General features: G+C 40.2%; 1 protein-coding gene across 2 annotated transcripts in view; it reads right to left on the minus strand.

The window, feature by feature from the left end:
- Nucleotides 1-457: 457 nt before the first annotated feature.
- The window catches only part of LOC147124493 (membrane protein FAM174A-like), a 103,519-nt gene continuing 82,800 nt past the window's right edge, over nucleotides 458-21,176 (minus strand). Inside the window, exon 3 of one of the 2 annotated variants that reach the window (XM_085987846.1) lies at nucleotides 458-541. In XM_085987846.1, coding sequence (XP_085843972.1) covers nucleotides 532-541 — 10 coding nt within the window. In that variant the 3' untranslated portion in view covers nucleotides 458-531. Of the gene's footprint in view, nucleotides 542-5,900; nucleotides 8,464-21,176 lie in introns of those variants that run through there. The other variant, XM_085987854.1, reaches the window with a different exon arrangement.

Consider the following 21,176-nt stretch of genomic DNA (forward strand, 5'->3'; position numbering starts at 1 on the left):
CATGAAAACATCCAGATTGTTGTAAATACCCAACTAATGTCCTCAGGGAAGGAAACCTACCACTCCTACCTGGACTGGCCTACATGCGACTCCAGTCCCACACTATGTGGATGGTTCTTAATTTCCCCTGAAGTTGCCGAGCAACCCACTCTGTTATAAAGAAGGCAGCTCAAAACTGCCTTCTCAGGGAAACTATGGATGGGCAATAAATGCAAGATTGCCAATGTCATCTAAATTTTAACAAATAATAAATATGAAAAATTGTCTTTTCAAAAGCTTGGGGCTTTCACAAAACCTTCAGTAGAAACTCCAACAGACCAAGCTGACAGCTTGTTAGTGCATTTATCAGTGAACTTTACTGACCTTTTTTATGAATAACCTGGAGTCTGAACCATTTAGATTGCACTATTATAAAGATAGCTATGGTCACTTTACTTCATCTAGTAAGAAAAATGCAGTTTATTTCATTTGTCAGTTGTCATGATCCAAGAACTGATCTTGAGAGCGAGTGAACATTTCCCATCATGGCATCTAGAAAGGGCTAAAACAAATACATATTTGTGTTATAGTTGCACTGTTGAATCTTTTACTAAACAACTTGGGCTGGATTTTACTCAGCGAGACACGTTGGGGGTGGGACTACTGCCTTCCGGGTTCTAGTCCCGCCCCCAGCAACATCTGATGCACAGATGCTATTTTCCCCCGATTGGCCTTGTTAAGCCCACCCTGCAGGCTTGCTGGCCAATTAAGTTGATGACGCTTCATCTGCCGGTTTTCTTAAAGGCACATGAACCATAAATTTTTGACATATGATTTGACAGCGTTTGACAGCATTGAGGTGCTGTCAAACACTGACAATCACTGTACACAGGTGAGCCCTTGCATCCAGGCTCTCCAGTGACTCTCTCCTTAGGATGAAACAGATGGCAGCTGCAGGTGAGGGTACAGAAGTGATCTGTCACTTCTCCCATTGAGGTGAGGCCACACAAACACTTCAAAGCTTGTCACCTACAGAAAAATCTAAACACATTAAAAATGACTTTCCCAACATTTCCTTACCTCTGATACTCACCAGTGTCCCATTGTATCCTTCACACCACTTCTGCAGCTGTCATCTATACACCAACAAAACAACAGACCCACAGCACGCCTCACTTACCCTGGCGGTGTTCCCCAACATCAGGAAGCCCGCAGCAGAAGTCTAAAGATTGGAAAAAGCCTCTTAACTGCCTGTTAACTACCTGTTAATAGGCAGTTATGTGGCTATAATCCACTTCCCGCTGCTAGGCGTCGGGTCCCTGCGCAAATCGGGGACTCGACTCCCCGGAAGATTGGTTGGAGGCGGGTTGGGAGCGGGTTCAGGACCCACTCCCATTCTTTTTGACTTTCCCAGCAGTTCTGCCTCCAAACCTGCCTCCTCGGGGCTGGTAAAATCCAGCCCCTTATCTCTGCAAGAACAAAACAGAGTTTAACACTTATTTTTACACAATCATCAAAGAGATGGGGTAGATCTTGACTTTGTCGAGTTGGCAGCCCATTTTACATCTCCTGATTTTTATTTCTATTCGCACCAAATCCCGCTCACTCATTATCCCCCTTGTCCTCGCTGATCTACATTGGTTCCTGGTCCCCTAATGGCTTAAATTTAAAATTCTCATCCTTGTGTTGAAATTCCTTCAAGGTCTCACTCTTCCCTATCTCTGTATCTTTATCCAGCCTTATAACCCCCGCCCAAACTCTCTGTTCTGCTGACTCTGACTTTTTGTACAATGCCCATCCCGTCATCCCACCACTAGTAGCTGTGCCTTCAGCTGCCTAGGCTCCATGCTCTGGAATTCCCTCCCTAAACCCCTCCACGTCTATCTTTAAGATCCTCCTGAAATCAACTTCTTGCACCAAACGTGGTCATTCCTCCTAATATCTGCTTCTTTGGCTTGGTGTACAATTTTTGATTGCGCCTCTCTGAACCACTTTGGAGTGTTTTTTATGTTAAAGATGCTATATGAATACAAGTTGTTGGTTAATTTGCCACTGACATTTCAGGGATTCAATTATCAAAAAGAGAACATGTTTTGTTCTACCTGCTATTCATTACTTCAAAATCCATCAATTCATTTTTGCTCATTGGCTAATGCTGCCTTTTTCCCCCATTAAGGCCTGAATTTGCCTCTTTAATATGGACCTTCTTTTTTAAGGTGGTACCGAAGGGAAAATGAAGCGGACAAAACTTCACTTCTGAAAATGGCTGTCAGAACTTTCCTATGCCACCTCCTCCTCTTGTAGGTGAAGCTTGCTGCTCACCTTGCTGCATGGAAATGTTGCTCAGTGGGTGGGGCTTAGGTCTCCATGGCATTTCCCTCCCTTTCCTCTGAAGTTCCACCTCCTGGGAGGACCAACTGTATTCAAGAGGCACTTAGTCTTTTGGTGGTGGGAGTCGAGCATTAGGAAAGTTGAAGGCACTTAAGATGTTCTTTTTGGCTGGGGTCTTCTACTTCCAGCCTCCGCCCATCACGATTTTTTGTAGCATCAGAGCAGACTACTTAATTTTCTCTAGCTGTTGGCCTGTCCCTTACAGCAGCTATAGGGAATGAAACATTGCAGCAGCACTTGACTTCCCTTCCACTCAGAGATGGACTCTCAATAAAAAGCACCATTAACATTGGGAGGCTGCCCTGAAAGCATAATTAGCTTCACTCCAGTAAAATGGATGGGATCACTATGGATTTGGACCAGTGGCTGGAAGTCCCATTCTGCCCCATTTTTAGCAGGAACCTTAAGGATAAGGAAAATCCAGGCTTGAATGGCTCCATAAAGGAGTAGAATAGTATGTATTTTGTTAAAAAATGGCCTAAACAAGATTATTCAGAGAAATTATTGGACAAATGGCAATAATCTCACAAAAGTGTTCACATGATATTTTTTCAGTCAATTGAATTTAGAGGACATTACTACCATTTGTTTTGTTCTTGGGAATTGTGAAGATGCTACGGCCAGTTTTATTTATTGGTGTGCTTTTTCTGGTGTCAAAGTGTCACGGTGAACATTATCAGAATGTTCTATAAAGTTGAAGTAGAATGATGATTGTGTTGAATGATTAATAAATCTGACAATCACTGCAAATTTATTATTTAGTTAATTACTGGGAAACAAGAAGTAAACAGTGTGTAATTAATGTGTTTTTACTATCAGTTTTATTTTTCTTTAGGGGTGAGTTACAATTCACAAGCAACAGTTGTTCTGTCAGACATTAAGTAAGCCACTGTAATATTTATAATGTACTGATTTTAGATGAATTTTTACAAAATGCTTTTTGATCAATGCTTTTACTGTGAATCTCCTACTTACATCCACATGCTATTCTCCTCCAGTCAGATGGACAGGACAGCCTGGGCAGTAGGATTCTCCACAACTGTTACCTTTACCATTCCATAATGGTTTTATAAATATGCTTTTAGTGGGTGAAAGGACCTTCCCCTTTTTCTCATAATGAAATGCCCTGCATTGAAAGTATTCCATCTAGGGGTACAGATTATGAGAGTTAGCAGTACTCACAAATGGTAGTGACCCATCTTTAAGTGATAGTATGGACTAACTCAGCCCAAGTTCAGACTGACTCAGCCCAATTTCTTAAGTAGTTTTTCTTTTTTTTTAAATTGATCTTCAAGGTATCATAAACTTCCATACTTCTTGAGCTATGGTGTCCTAGGCAGAATTTTGCTTGAATTATTTTTTTTAAATCAAATCGTAATTTGGTAAAATTATCTAATTTACAATTTCATAATAAAGGGCAATGCAATGTTCAAGGTAAAACATCTCCAGTATTTCCTGTTTTTATGAAAGATCAAATACTAAATCTGTGACCATGTTTTTCTTCTGTACCTATGGGAGTTTTGACTTTAAGCTACAAGTACTATAATTATATTACAAATATAATAATAAGCATTATAATCACTACTCATCAACACTTACAATTATGCAAACATCAAATTCATGTTTCACTAAGCTTAGGTCATTTTTTCATCCATGTTTGTACTTATAATTGTGACAGAACTTGGTACTTAACATTTTAATTTATGTTTAAATGTAACCTTTATTGCATGAAGAGGTTTAATGACAAATGAGAGCTTGAATATTATGATTAATGATGTACAATTGAAATTCTAGACAATTTAGGATTAGACTAGCATGGAACAGTAAATTCTCTTCCTGAAGGATATGATTAAAAAAAGTAAAACATATCTACTTGAAACATTCATTTTTTCTACTTAAAATGGCTATGATCTTATTACTGCTCAAAAGTCTGGTGTCATGTTGGACCATTTCCCAATCAATGAGAATCATTACTGGAAGCACTGCATACCAACAGGTGTAAGGTGGCTGAACTAAGTGGGGTCGGGTTTCCATTTGTAATACAGGGTATAAGCGCAAATTGGGTAGAATCGGCCTAACCAGCGCAAAAGATCTGGGAATTTAAAATGTTGGTGAGTCACGCTCAAAACCACTTAGGCTCGCGTTTTCCGCAATCTTTTATCTTGGTTCAAGATTCAATTCGCCCAAATCAGGCCCCGCCCAGAAAAATGGCCATGGTCACAGGTCAAAATTGCGAGATTCTGCTGATCACGCTAGTTCAGGAAGACTCTTCAAATTGCACTTATTTTCTTAGACACACAAGCACTAGTAGGCACGTTTTTGAAGTTTTTTCACAGCAAAAATATTTAATTTATTAAGAAGCTGACTAGTATATACCAATTAAACTACTAAATGATTCAGTATAGTTTTAAAAAAGTCATTTTAAATCAGGTTACTCACAGGTGGAGGACTGGACACCCTTATTAAAAATGCTTATTTTTGCTGATAACTGCAGGATTACATAGGATATATGGCAAAGAAACAGGCCATTCAGCCCAGTCCATGCCGGCTTTTATGCTCCACACAAGCCTCCTCCCATCTTTCATCTAAATCGATCAGCATAACACTCTATTCCCTTTTCCCTCATATGCTTGTCTAGCCTCCCCTTAAATGTATCTATACTATTCGCTTCAACCACTCCCTGTGGTAGCGAGTTCCACATTCTCACCACTCTTTGGGTAAAGAAGTTTCTTCTGAATTCTCTATTGGATTTCTTGGTGATTATCTTGTATTGATGTCCTCTAGTTATGCTCTTCCCCACAAGTGGAAACATTCTCTCTGTATCCACTCCATCAAAATTTTTCATAAAATAAAACTGCACCAGGTTACCATTCTTACATACATCAAGGAATACCTTTTAATGGAAAAAAAACCTATTACATTCTATTACGCTGCCTGATTGCGCTGATTCATGGAAGATTTTCCATTTGTGCTTATGCAAATGAATTTTAGCAGCACCTTGAACAGTAACCTAACCAGCACAATTTCAAGTGCATCTGAAAGTGGAAACTCTACTCCAGTATATTTTAGCAGCTAGTGTTCAACTTTAAACAGTAGTTATTTTTCAAATTATTGTTGATTTGAATTTAATTTACACACCACAAAAAACAAGATATAAAACTTTAGAAGCTTGAATTCTGAAGTAAAGGCAAAAGTGCAAAAGAACCCAACTCAAAACAATAACCTATCTTTTTCTTTCAGATGTTGACTTTACTGCTACACATTGGCATTTCCTGTTTTTGCAACAGAATGAATGGTTACCCATAATGACTGCAATTGAATTACTTCAATGACAGTAATTTTCCAGTAGTCAACTATAGATTATCACTTTATAAGCTAGCAGTGATTATGTCACAATCATTCATGCCTCAAGGTATTTTCAACAGTTGATGTAGCATCTGCAAAATCAGGGCATACTTGATTTTTAAATAGAGGTACAAGAGATATTAATTTAGCATAGTAGCATTTGTATACCAAAGCCAGACAACAAATGTTCATAAATTTTTGATTTATTAACCAAAAATGTTCAGTTTAGTCTATTTCTCCAAATAGGCTATATACAGCATTAACAATTTGCAGAAACAATAGTTTTGTAGATAGCACAAAACAAAAACTAAATGCATTTTTAATGCTGCGAGAGAAGTTCTTTACCGAGATCACTGGTGCAACAATCTATTGACAGTGTTAAAATTCATGGTAACATAAAGATGGGTAACCGTTACATCAGGTTGGTAATGTAAGAATTGAAGTAATGTTAATCTACTGCTAACATTTTCATTCGTTAATTGTATTCTTACAGCAGTAATAATGAAAAATATATGTTGTCATTGTTTTAATTGAGAAAATAAACCCTCTGCTTCATGTGAATGATGCTGGGGCAAAGTTCAACCTATTTTTAACAATCAGCTGAATAAAAGAAAAACTATGAATCCAATAGATTTGTTGTAATTCTTTCAAGATGAATCGAATTCCTACCTTCATGTTCAACTAGGATAAGCCCAGGCTATAAATTGGAAGAATATATTTGTGCATCTGTGAAACCATATTATGGTGCTCATTTTGTCACTTCCAGTGCTTTATGAAAGGCGGGCCCTTCCTTGGTATTCTAATTCCCAAAAGTACAGCAGTGAACATGGTAAAATGTTTAAACAGTACTAACAATAAACCAAACATTTAGGACTTGGGCATCTTCATGATGCACTGAAGAGGTCTTCTATGCGAAAGATAAATTACCAGCCTTGTATAGCTATGCTTTGTTTTTCAAACGGATAGAATCAATTTCCTATCGCTGAGCTTATTAAATAACAGGAGTGGGGACCCTTCAGGCAACTCCTAACACCTTTATTAAGAATGCATTTATAAAGGAGAAGGCATTCTAAATAAGTGAAATTTAAACAACACTTACTAACTCTATTAGGATTGCTCCATGTGATAGTCTCGCTTGGCTGAAACCAAAGATCAAAGAAAGCATTCTAGACAGACCAAGAGTAAAGACTGCTCCATCATAGTGGTGCAGTAGAACGTGGTGAGCACAGGTTTAGTCTCCCCCATATCTCAGCCAAATCACTGTGGGTAGGAGAGAAGAGTCAGAAGATGAGTCGTCCCAAGCCAGTGTATAGGTTAGTAGCAAGTTGATGCAGGTTCTAGCGCTAGATCTAAACTATTTATTTGAAGATCGCACGGCCCCAGTAGAATGAGGATACTTGTGGAAATATACTGTACCAGTGGATTTATTTTGAGTTTCTCTGAACTTGTACCAAGTGGTTAGGCTGGCTTTCACTTTTAAGCAGCCGCCTTTCCAAGCTCTTGGTCCATAGACATAACAAATTTCACATGCGGCTATATCATGCGTCCAAAAGAAGCAGGATTAGAACTGGTCTTGAAGCTGGAAAATCTCTCATTTAAGAGAAAGTGAAGACAAGTTTTTAAAAAATTAAAATAAATTCAAACACAACTCATATTAGTAACCTGGACTTGTCCTAATGGAATGTGGAGGTTGTAAATAAAAGCCACCCCCTTCATTTTACAAAGAGTCAAAGTATGTGTTAGCATTCTATTAAAAATTAGCAGTAGTACAAACATAATAATGCTCCATCTTATTTTACTCAGACATTTTTTGAAATAGTGCTATTACTCAAATATAATTTTAATTTAGCTTAAAGGCCAGTCATTTGCCAAAAAAATCTTAAGCAAATTATTACAGAAATGTAATTGAAAGGCATTGATCAACATTAGATAAACATTCTTTCAAAGTTCTCAAATTCCTATTCTGCTTTTCAAAATAGGAAAAAATATTCAAACAGATCATCACAGGAATCTCTCAGTTTGTAAACACTTCTAGTTTCTTCACATCAGTGTATATTCTGTACAAAATGTCTGAAAATGTTGAATCTTTATACAATGCACTGACATGCAATACAATATCAACACTGCAGTAAAATCTTTTTAAACAGATTTCTGTAAAATATCAAGAATTCGTTTTACAAGCTACAGTAATGATTAATATTGCTCTGGAGATGTTAAAGTCTTACTACCGGTTGGGTCCTACATTAGTCACCAATTTTTTTTTTTTAATTTCTGTTACTGGACCATTGTTATTCTAGGACTCTGATTCTAACTTTAAAAAGGGGCCAAAGTTTGACTCAGAAAATACAGATCTCTGATTTTTTAAGCAGAAATTCTAACTCCCATATTGTTTCAGTCCAGACTTAGATTAAATGTTTAGATGTACAAAAGAACTGGGAAAATTTCATCTTGCTTTTTCACAGACTTAAAAAAGACTATATAATTCTCAGTATTAACAGAAAGAATAAAAAAAAATTCTCCATTTTCATTTACACCTATAATCAGAAACATATTTACCTTATTAAAATAGTGCATTTTTAATTAAGATAGTAGAGCTACAAAACTACTGTACAGTAACTTACAGTACATACAGCTATACACAATACAGATTTAGAGTTCATTCTGGTATAGCAAGATGCAAGTAGTTTCTTGATATTGCTGTGTAGTTTTGGTTTTCTTGCAGGATATACTAAGATTCGCTGCATCTACCTGTAATTTAATAAAAAAAGGTAATTTTTTTGCCTCATTGTTTTAAGTGCAGATGTGAATGAGCACTTTATTATGTAAATAATGTGATGTGCTTATATAAATAGGTAAGGACCTACAGACCAGTTGCCAATGAAGGAATACTTGATTCTGACACTGGGTACTGAAAGTAGAAAACCCCAATGAAAGCAGAAATTAGAAAGTAAATTTAAGACAGTCATAAAACGGCAACCATATTTGCCAGTTGAAGATTGCAGTATCACATCTGTATCAAGATTATATATATATATTTTAAATCATTGTTAAGATAATTCCAAGAAAATGTGTACATTTTTCTAATTCTATAGAGTAACGAGCAGGTATTGTCGAAATAAAAAACCCATTTGGAAAACTGATGAGATCTGCCAAAGAACATCTACAACATTTGTGTTGATTTCCATTTTTTGTTGTTGAATTACTGTAAGGAAACTGGTAATTCTTTATATTAACTTGTTTTTAAGCGAGTTCCTATTAGCAATGTTCGGTTAGCAAAAGGGATTCCAGTCAGACAGTGTTTTAGCTGCTAAGGAGAGGCCACAGAACTATCTCTGTTAACTCTAGCCTTGAAAAGGTACCTGCCACTGATCTGGAAAATTTGGGAGTGAGTCAAGTTATGGGGATTTATTCTGGTTAAGACTGCAGTCCGGCTAATAGGATGAGGTAATACTTTAAACATGCGGGTCCTCACGTAGCTAAATTGAAAGAAAGGTATAAAAAGAGTGGTGTTAGAATAGATACTTCAGAACTCAACAAGTTTTGGCCAGCCAGTCCCCTCGAACTCAAAACTAGTGATGCTGTGTATTATCTGGTACATGGTACCATAAGTGTTTCAAGCCATTCTTATCTATCTAATCGTAACCAGAGAATGACCTGCAATGGCTTCTCTTCCCGCTCCCGCATCGTTACCTCTGGTGTCCCCCAAGGATCTATCCTTGGCCCCCTATTTCTCGGCTATATGTTGCCCCTTGGCGACATCATCCGAAAACACAGCGTCAGTTTCCACATGTATGGTGATGACACCCAGCTCTACCTCACTACTTCTTCTCGCAACCCCTCCACGGTATCTAAATTGTCAGACTGCTTGTCCGACGTAATTCTGGATGAGCAAAAATTTTCTCCAATTAAATATTGGGAAAACAGAAGCCATTGTTTTCCGTCCCCGCCACAAACTCCGTTCCCTAGCCAATGACTCTATCCCTCTCCCTAACATCTGTCTGAGGCTGAACCACAATGTTCGCAACCTTGGTGTCATATTTGACCCTGAAATGAGCTTCCAACCAGCAGCATAACAAAGACTGCCTCCACCCAACTCTAACATCGCCCGTGCCTCAGCTTATCCGCTGCTGAAACCTTCATCCATGCCTTTGTTACCGCTAGACTTGACTATTCCAATGCACTCCTACCTGGCATCCCACATTCCACTGTACGTAAACTTCAGGTCATCCAAAACTTGACTGCCCGTGTCCTAACTCGCACCAAGTCCCGTTCGCCCATCTCCCCTGTACTCGCTGACTGGCATTGGCTCCGGGTTAAGCAGCGCCTCAATTTCAAATCCCTCCATGGCCTCACCCCTTCCTATCTCTGTAGTCTCCTTCAGCCCCACAACCCCACCCAGAGATATCTGCGCTCCTCTAATTCTGCCCTCTTGAGCATCCCAGATTATAATCACGCAACCTTTGGTGGCCGTGCCTTCTGTTGCCTAGGCCCTAAGCCTTGGACTTCCCTGCCTAAACCGCTCCGCCTCGCTACCTCTCTTTCCTCCTTTAAGATGCTCCTTAAAACCTACCGCTTTGACCAAGCTTTTGGTCACCTGCCCTAATTTATCCTTATGTGGCTCGGTGTCAAATTTTTTGTCTTAAAATACTTCTGTGCAACGCCTTGGGACGTTTTACTACGTTAAAGGCGCTATATAAATACAAGTTGTTGTATATGTGTAATTATTAGTAGTACAGGTTGACTATCCCTTATCCGAAAACCTTGGGACCAGCTGTGTTTCGGTTTTCGGATTTCAGAAGGTATTATTTCAGACTGGGAAACTCCTAGCATTCTTTTCACAGGCAGGCTCCGGAAAGCGTCTCTGTAGCTTAGCAACAGCTTCAGAGACGCTTCCAAGCCACGGGCCAAGTGTTTACAAGCTGTTGCTGAGCAAGTGTTTGTTGTCAGATACGGAGATGAAAACCTTCGTATCTGACAACATTAGCGCTGGTCGATCCGGAAGTTTGGATAGAACGGCAGCATATCGGACGGGCCGCTGCAGCTATCGGACGGGCCGCTGTATTGTTGGGTTCACTCTCCCGGTACCTCCTTCACACTGCCCGGCTCGGCCTGCAATCTCCTACCCAGGAGGGAACTCTGTGACCCTCTGCCCTGCTCACAGGGAAAGGCAGAGCTCCCTCAGTCACACTTGACATCGAGAGCGAAGGCCGGCGTGTTGACAATCTGCAGGAATTCTTGTTCTGGGCCCCGGAGGACCACTCCTGTCATGTTTTGTGCCACTCGGGTCATGTCGTGCGCATGACTTACGCTGAACGAAAAAACTTTCGGTTTTCAGAGGTTTTCGGAAGTTCGGATAAAGGATAGTCTACCTGTAATGGTTATCATTGTATGTGTAATTGTTGGTAATGATGGCTATCACTGTATGCTTATAATTCCTATAAAAGCCAAAAAATGCCTTTGAACCCTATTATCTTGTGGAATATTTATAAGAATTTCCACTGCCAATATTATTGTAAATAGGCAGGCAGAGGATGCAGTTCATCAAAGTAAAATGTGAATGAATACATTTTGAAAATAATGGCCCAGAAATTTGGGTCTCCACGGGGTACTCACCCGTAGGCCCAATGGAAGTGCCGGTTTTGTGCATGCACTGCGCATGCGTGGGAAACCGGCACTTCCGTTCCCCTGAAAGAAGGGGTTCAGAGGTGGAACGCGTGCGCCGGAGAGGCAGTGCGTGCGCATTGAACTTACGTTTTTTTTTCCAGGTTTTCCCGGGAGGGTAAGTCTCCAGGAGTTACACACATAAAAAGCAGGCGCAAGGCCTGCTTTTAACAAGGTAAGTGGTGAATTAATTAAAATTAAAACATTTTTTTTTCCCCACAGGTTTATTATTTTTAAATACTTTAAAGAAAGGTAAGTTTATTTTTCGCCCCATTAGAAAATGTAATTAATTTTTTCAAAAATTTAATTTAAAATAGTTATTTTAAATAATTTATAGTTATTTTAAAAATGTGGTTTAAAAAAAAATGTTTAAGTTTGGTGATTTTTGGGGCTTATAGTATTTATGGTTTTGACAGTTCTTCCTGTCAATTTTATGAATGGGCATTCCCTGCTACCATTGGCTCTCCATGGCCCACATGATCCCAGGGGATGCATCGAACTAACTGCGCCCCGGGATACGCAAGCACTGCGCGCTGGCAGTTGGAGCAGGCCCAGGATCGGAATCCCATGCGGGCCCACAGCTCAACGGCCGGCGCGCAAGGTAAGTGCAGGTCAGGGGCTTGCACCCGCGGGAAGCCCCCGACCCGAATTTCTGGGGCAATAGGAAAAAGAGATGCATCTTAAATAGAGTAGACATGTAAAGGGATCTTGGTGTACAAATACACAAATCATAGGTACCAATCCATGTAAATAAAACCACAAAAAAGGAAAATGGAATTCTTGGTATTATATCTAGAGTCACAGCATACAAAACACAAGGAGATAATATTGTACTTTTACAAAACATTGCTTAGGTCACGACTGGAATACTGTGCAAGTTTGGGCACCTTGTTATAGGAAGGATATATAGGCAATGCAAGAACTACAACATAGATTCACTTTTATTTATACCAGGGATGAGGGGGGTTACAGTTATGAAGTGAGACTGAAGAAGTTGGATTTCTTTTCATTGGAGTTGACAAGGTTAAGGGGTAATCTGAAAGAGGTAAAGATTATGAAGGGTTATGAAAGATTATGAAGGAAACTGTGATAGGCTACTTCCATTGGTAAGTAAGACATTAACAAGAGGGCACAAATTTAAGAATGGCAAAAAGAATTAAAGTGGAAGTTAGAGATCTGTTGCTGAAGCCTTAAGTTTTTTAGTGTGGAATTTGATAGTTACATTAAACAGATGAGTATTAAAGGCTACGCGGAGCAAACAGGAGAGTAAGATTAGACTAGGAGGCTCATGGAGAAAAACAGAGTGGAGAGGAGATGGGCCAAATAGTCAGTTTCCCTGTTGTAGCACTCTAATAGCTGTTATTCTTCTGGTCCTGTTGAATACAGAAACCATGTGAATTGGCAGCACATGAATAAAAATTCAAAACACAGCTGTTCAGAAGCAACCTGGAAGTTTGGATAAGGATATCTGGTATCCGGCTACTTATTAAAGTCAAACAAGGACAAAGTGGATGCTAGGCCCAATTGCTGACTATCCCTACAAAATGCTGATGGTTAGCATGTACACCCTTGTGGAACTATACCCCAACTTGATTCACTGATTTTCGCTAAACTTTAGGATACAAAACATGTAAAAACTTGCTGTAAATGTTATTTCATATTTTAAAATGTGCGGTTACCATTTTATAGATGAATAATTTCTACATCTAATAACTTGCTGAACCCATCATATTCACATTTTGAAATCAAGACATTTCTCTACTTTAAAAGGCAATAATACAAGGTAGGAATTTATACACAATAGTTGAAGCAATGGCACAGATGAATGCACTTTCTGCAAGCGCCAGTAGCAGGGCTCCTAACTCATCAATCTTTTTCTACCCGTGTCAAAGTTAGTTGTCATGAGGATATCTCACTCAACAATCTCAGTTGTGATCACAACAGGGACCCGATACTTGCTACATAAATCATTCTTTGTGATAGAAACACACCAAAGGGAGTGGAGAAAAAATAATTCCAACATGCAGCAACATTATAGGCTTCAGAAACGCCAGTTGTAAGGGTGTGCAGACATTGTTGCTCTCACATTTATGGCCACAGAGAAAAACCGATTGTATTGGACCAGTTTAGTGACATGACTGCAACTCTCATCAAATCAATATCTAATTAATATATAAAGATGAAGCTTCTACCCAAGCTTTTCAGTTACAAATCTAATTAACTTATTCTGAAAATAATCTATGTTCTGATACTTTTGACTTCCTTAACGCCTCCAGAAGATGGTTCTGGTTCAGTTATGATAACTTTATTTGGAAACTCATCAAATTTAATAAGATGCATTTATAAATTACATGGGCTATTCGATAGTTTATATAAATCATTGAGGAAATTGGATTACTTTTTTCAGTCAAACTAAATGGATTTATACCAGTTAGTTGAACAAAGAATGTTTTATTTACTACAATACCTAACATTGACAAAATATCAAAAGTTTTGACAATAAAATAACATTTCTCTACCACCATGAGATTGTTGTTAGAGATGCAGTGCGTATTTATTAAAATTATTACATAGTTTAAATATTTTATAGGGCATTTGTTTTAATTTACAGTTAGAAAAGTGACTGCATAAATTTTATTGCCTGGGCGACTAGCTCCAGAAAGGGATCTGTGCTTGCATTTTCTTCTTTTACAGCTGAAGTTGCTCAGCGTGTAGCACAAGTTTTAAAAAAAACAGCTGAAAAGAAAGTAATTCTTGGGATAATATTTTCCTCAGGGGAGTAGTCTTCAATTTTATTTACTAAAATATTCTTAGAAAACAAATATAAATTTGCTTAGCTGCGGAGAGGCACATGATTTTGGGCATCCCTCCCTTGCTAGGTTGCTCAGTGACAATATTTACAATGAGTGTGTCTGCATTTTGGAACATCTTCACAGAAAACTGGGGCCATCTGGCTCCCGACCTCAGACAGAGCGCCAATCCGGAACAGTAGGACCCGCATGGTAGAGTTGCAGAGTACCCATCACGGTTTTATGGAACAATGGAATACTTTCAAATAAGGCTCCAATTTACTTATTTCAATTTCTTGAAGATGTTAAATTGTGAGTAAAGAAGATAATGACACACATGTCCAAGTATTTTTACAACACCAAGGGATCTCAGGGTGCAGATTCATAAATTAAGAATAGCAACGCAGGTTAACAAAGCCATAAAAAGCATATACAAAACACTGGGGTTCATTTCTAGAGGAATAGAATTCAAAAAACAGAGAAGTTATGTTAAACTTGTACAAAACCTTGGTTAGACCACACAGAGCACTGTGCATAGTTCTGGTTTCCATATTACAAAAGGATAGAGAAGCACTGGAGAAAGTGCAAAAAAGATTTACAAGAATGATAGCAGAACTGAGAGGTACAACTATCAGGAAAGACTGAGCAGGCTGGACTCTTTTCTATGGAAAAGAGAAGACTGAGAGGTGACCTGAAAGAGGTCTTTAAAATTATGAAGGGGTTTGATAGGGTAGATATAGAGATAGAGAAGATGTTTCCACTTGTGAGGGGGGGGGGGGGGGGGGGGGAAGTCCATAAAGCTGGTCACTAATAAAACCAATGAGGAATTCAGGAGAAACTTCTTTACACAGAGACAAATGAGAATTTGGAATTCGCTACTACAAGGAGCAGTTGAGGCGAATAGCATAGATGCATTTAAGGAGAGGCTAGATAAGTGCATAAGGGAGAAAGGAATAGAAGGATATGTTGATAGGGTGAGATGAAGTAGAGAGTGGGAGGAGGCATGTGTGGAGCATAAACACAGAATGGCCTGTTTCTGTGCTGTAAAATTCTATGCAATTTTTGTACAGTATACTTGTATTAGACGAATACTATACTGTAACAAAATGTTCTTCTGGTTCAACTTGTGTTTGTAGTGTTTGGCTTTTTGAAATAAAATACGGAAAAAAGGGAGAAGCTTTAAAAATCATGGAATTTGCTACTTTGTACTTTCACTGAATGGGGAAAATCCAGTTAATGTAATAAATATGAAGGCTATTAAGTCTCATCATGCGCCACCGTGTTGATTGCTCCCAGCAGCAGAAGTGAACTTTCACATTCTTCTAAAAGAGTTTGTGGGAAATGCAAACTACACAACTATATGCTAATTAATGTTGTGTAAGAGTATTATCACCATCACAGTGAATATGCAACCACTTAATTTGCATGTTTTTGCAGAAATTAAAAAGTTAGAATAGAATAGTACAGCACAGGAGGCGACAATTCGGCCCATTGACTCTGCGCCGGCTCTTTCGAAGACCAAACCAGTTAGTCCCACTTCCCCGCTCTTTCCCCATATCCCTGCAATTTTTTCTCCTTCAAGCATTTATCCAATTCCCTTTTGAAGGCTACTATAGAATCTGTATCCACCACCCTCATCAGGCAGGGCACTCCAAATCCTAACCACTCGTTGCGTAAAAATGTTTTTCCTCATGTCGCCTCTGGTTCTTTTGCCAATCACCTTAAATCTGTGCCCTCTCGTTATCGACCCTTTAGCCATTGGAAACAGTTTCTCTATTTAAACCCTTCATGATTTTAAACACCTCTATCAAATCTCCTCTTAGCCTTCTCTGCTCCAAGAACAGCCCCAACTTCTCCAGTCCATCCACGTAACTGTAATCCCTCATCCCTGGAACCATTCTAGTAAATCTCTTCTGTACCCTCTCCAAAGCCTTCATGTCCTTCCTAAAGTGTGGTGCCCAGAATTGGACACAATACTCCAGCTGGGGCTGAACTAGTGTGTTATACAGGTTTAGCATAACTTCTTGGCTTTTGTACTCTATGCCTCTATTTATAAAGCCCAGGATCCCATATGCTTTATTAACTGTTTTGTTAATCTGTCCTGTCACCTTCAAAGGTTTGTAGATTTGTGCACAAGCACCCCCAGGTCTCTCTGTTCTTGCGCCCCCATTTAGTGTGTATGGTCTCCCCTCATTCTTCCTACCAAAATGTATCATCTCGCACTTCTCTGCGTTGAATTTCATCTGTCATGTGTCCACCCATTCCACCAGACTGTCTGTTTTCTTGAAGTCTAGCACTATCTTCCTCACTGTTTACTACACTTCTAAGTTGTTATCTTTGTAACAACACCTAATGCTTTAATGTTAAAGTATTACTAATTGAACACATTTTAAACACTGGTACTATTGTGTATGTTGATTTAATTCACTAGTTTTGCGTCATTCAGGCCAGTAGCAGGGCTCTCAGCTTCTGATTATTTTTCCAACATGTTCCTGCAGCGTCATATTGCGTACAGCTAAAAACTAAACAACCTAAAATGTGCAGTGACATTATAACTGTGGTGCTATTTTATTAAACACATTTCACAGGTAGTTAATTCACAATATATACTGAACAAACAACATTATTATAGGCATAGGCAACCTGTTATTCCAGAGTATGAGTTGGAGTGATCTGCTCCGCTGAGAGTGAAGCAGCTTTTTTTTTTGTTCCAAGGATATGGGGACAGTTTAGCCCCAATGTAGAACAAATAATAACCAAGGTGTTTGAAACATTTAAATTTTGTTTGGATATAGGTACTACATTTAATAAATGTTGTTGCATCATTTTCAAGCCCATAAATTGAGTACTAGTTAGATGGCGTTGATAGTTTATTGGTTTTCAGCATTACTTGTGGCAATTTGGCTCAGCTGCTAGCACTCTCAGCCGAGTCAGGAGTTTCTGAGCTCAAGCCTCATTATGGACTTGCAAAGATGCAACCCCTGTCCTAACTTGCACCAAGTTCCACTCACCCATAACCCCTGTGCACACTGACCTACATTGGCTCCAGGTCCACCAATTTAAAAATACTTATCCTTGTGTTCAAATCCCTCCATGGCCTCATTCGTCCATATCTCTAACCTCCTCAAACCCTCGGAGCTCTGCGTTCCTCCAACTCTGGTCTATTATGCATCCCACTCCCTTCGCCCCACCATTGGCAGTCATGCCTTCAGTCGTTTAGGCCCCAAGCTCTGGAATTACCTCTCTGCCTCTCCATGACCCTCCTTAAAACCTCTCTCTTTGACCAAGCTGTTAGTCACCCCTCCGAATATATCCTTCTTTAGCTCGATGTCAATATTACACTCCTGTGAAGCAGCTTGGGACATTTTCATACGTTTAAAGGGTGCTCTATAAATGTAAGTTGTTGTTAACTATTAAAAAACAGGCAGAATTCTAAGTGTGCCCAAGAAAGATGATATAGAAAAATGTTAAACCATTTAAACAAAAACCTTTGCTTGTAGAACCACTTCCACTTGGGTTTATTTTGCTGAAACCACAGATCTCTACATGTGTCCTTTATGCAACTAATGAATCCCTTTTAAGGGCCTTCTCCCACCTGGTAAACAGCTACCCTATAATGATGACGTACTGAAAATGGTGGAACCAGCTGATTCAACATCCGGAACTGAAGCATGTGCAGGGCAGGCTAGATGTTTTTTTAGTTCCACATTTTTAATCGGTTTTTTTTCTTCTAACAACACAGTAGGTGTCACAATGCAGCAAGAGTTTATGTTGAATTAGAGATTGATTTTCAATACTTGGAATACATTGACGAAGAAATGGTTGGGTAGAAAAGTGAATATAGGCAACAATATTGGTATTCAACTTTACAAATCAGCATTTTCAGAATAAAATATTGCGCAGATATCTTTTCAACTTATTGCCTGCTTAGAATACTGCAATTAGCATTAAACAGTCAGATCCACTTTACACAAACTTGATGAGAACTCCTGGAAAACATCCAGAGCAGAAGTAAACCCTTTCCAAGTTCAATTCATTCCTGAGTTAGTTAGTCAATAATAGAGTATCGTGCATGGCAGATTATACCATTATATGAATTATGTTTATAACAGTGATTTATCTTTGTTGGGATGGAACTTGAAATCAATTGCAGAAATTATTCTGCAAGGTTACTGGCCACATCACAGCCTTCTCCTGGCCGCTAACTCTTAAAGTTACTTAATTCTCGTGTATCTATGTTCATTTCTGTATTTCAGCACTCTCTCTGCTCCATTTTTCTTTTATATTGAGTGATGATGCTCACTATTCCTGCCATCTGCCTAGCAAGGGCTTAAAACTGCACTGGTCAGTTGTCTAATGACTATTCTCCTATATACTTTCAGCTTTGTTCTGAGCTTGATCCATGCTGGTTCCAGGCATGCTTTTAGAGCAGCGAGCACATAAGGATCATAAGTGATCCTACATTGTACTTGTTACACAGTGTCAATTAAAAGTAATCCCATGAAAGGACCATAATCATGGCCCAAAAGATATTCTTTACAGATACAAAGTAAGAAATATAGGCTCGAATTTTGCGGTCAGCAGTGAAGGAACGGCGCTTGCCATTCACCTCACTGACAGCTGCTCACAAAGATTTGACCGGCTTTACAGCAGAGACCAAGGGCTCGATTTTATAGCTGCGAGGAGGCGGGTCAGCTACGAAAATCGGAAAAAATGGCTTCAGACACCCAACCCGCCCCCACGCAATTTTCGTGAGTGTTGGGTCAGCCGCTCCCAAACTGACCTGACTCCAACCGGTGGGGCAGGTGGTGAAGGCAGTTACGAGCCTGTTAACTGCCTTGATAATCCTATTTTGATAGAGGTTTCCCATTTCCGGGCCTCTGGCTCCTGTTTCCCATCTTGTCAGAAACAGTCCAGCTGCAAGGAGACGAGTTGGTGAAGGACATGATCTGTAGTCATTATTGGTGCAGAACTTTAAAAGCACTCCTGTAACATGGCTGGCATTCAAATGCAACAACTTTGTTGTTGGAGGTTTGGGATAAGATTTTGCAAATCTACTGACCTTGTGACTGGTCAAGCTGACACACATCTGCTGTTTGAACTGATTGGAATAATTTCAGGCCACTTTGAGTGTGCGCTTGCAAGCTTCTTGCCTCAACTGAAATCTATAACAATGGGATGGGAACCATTTACATCCTCTCATCCTGGTCGTCAGGTTCGGAGGAAGAGCAGCGCGGCTTAGTGCTGCCGGATTAACAAGTGGCTCAGCACACTGCCTCCTTGGAGGAAGATGAAGAGGACGAGGAGGAGGACGGGGAGTGATGCCTTGTGGGGCTGGATGTGCCCAATCCAGTAGCAGGCGACCACATTGATGGCCGTTAGGCAAGTGATGCACTCATCCATGCCAGAGTCGTGTAAGCTAACGCTTCAACCACAGGTGGCTCGCACATGGAGATGAATATAAGTCCGACAGTCTCAAACCCCAGGCATCATCTGTCCAATAAATGGTGGTTTGCGCTCAGTGTCACCACCATCATTCTACATGGAAATCGCCCTGAGCCCTCACTCTAACTTCCATGTCCTAGAACACAGGGGCATTTCCCAGACACTTTAGGTGATCTCAACAGATCATTAAACCTTTTTTGACACTAACCCATGTGCGTCTGCACACAGACATCGAGTTCAGCTCCTCAGCAATTTGTAGCCAAGCTGCCTTGGTTTGCTGAGGAGGCCTCCTCCTTCCATTTCCAGGGAAAAGGAGCTCCTGACATCCTCTAACTCCCTCAACAAGTACATGGAGAGAGCCCTCATTGAACCTGGGTGCAGTCTTAGTTTCTGGGGCTGCCGTTCCTGCAGCTCCCAGCACCTTTAAGAGAAAAAAGCATTAATATTACTAAGCCAATGATTGGAAAAAATCTGGCATCTTTTTCATTTCATAGTCAGATAAATAATATCAAAAAATCATGAATCTCTTTCTAGAATATGACCAGCAATATCATTCATTAAATTTTGCTCAGAACAGACGCTGTCAACTCCCCTTTCAAAATAATACAGCACCAAGCCATCCCAATGACATTTGTACGCAAAGAGGACATGGCTCCTTTAAATTTTCAAACAAACAACACGTCACCAGACGCGAGAAACTGATATTCTGCAAGCAATTGCCTGGTGGGACCTGCATGTCGGCCGTAGCAAAGCCAATGAAGCCAAAATCGGAAGTGCTGGGAGGCGGCAGCACACTGCCAAGCAGCGGGCCTGCCCTCAACCCGCATCCGTTATTAAAATCGAGCCCTTACTGTCACTGGACGTCAGTTTCAGCGTGGCGCCCTCTACAGGGGATCTGTGGCACCTGTGAGCAGGTAAAGAAACTAAGGGCTAAAAATTGGATTTCCCCCAAAAACAGGCGGGGGATCACGATGCACGATCACCCTGCACCCGCTGAAAGGAAAGCAAGCAGCATGTGACCTTCCTGCTGTCTGCTAGTTATAATTATTGTAGCGTTCAGCCCAGTGCTGAACGTGCTGCCGAGTGGCTGAATGCTCAGTAGGGGGCCCAAGTTTGTGTGAGGCTAGCACCAATGAAAGCTAGCCTCTACTTCTTAAAGACAACCTGCAGCTCTTAAAGGGGAGGTGCATTCTGCCTGCTGCAGCTCATTCAACTGGCTGGGGGAAGATAGTGCAAAACAACTTTTTTTAAAATTCATTGATGGGATGTGGGCGTCGCTGGCTGGCTAGGCCTGCATTTAGTGCCCATCCCTAATTGCCCTCGAGAAGATGGTGGTGAGCCGCCTTCTTGAACTGCTGCAGTCCATATGGTGTAGGTACACCCACAATGCTGTTAGGAAGGGAGTTCCAAGATTTTGGCCCAACGACAGTGAAGGAACGGCGATACAGGTCCAAGTCAGGATGGTGTGTGGCTTGGAGGGGAACTTGTAGGTGGTGTTGTTCCCATGTATCTGCTGCCCTTGTCCTTCTAAGTGGTAGAGGTCGCGGGTTTGGAAGGTGCTGTTGA

This window comes from Somniosus microcephalus, chromosome 1, assembly GCF_052327205.1.
Source record: "Somniosus microcephalus isolate GS21.2 chromosome 1, FLI_Smic_1.0, whole genome shotgun sequence".
NCBI classification, from domain to species: domain Eukaryota; kingdom Metazoa; phylum Chordata; class Chondrichthyes; order Squaliformes; family Somniosidae; genus Somniosus; species Somniosus microcephalus.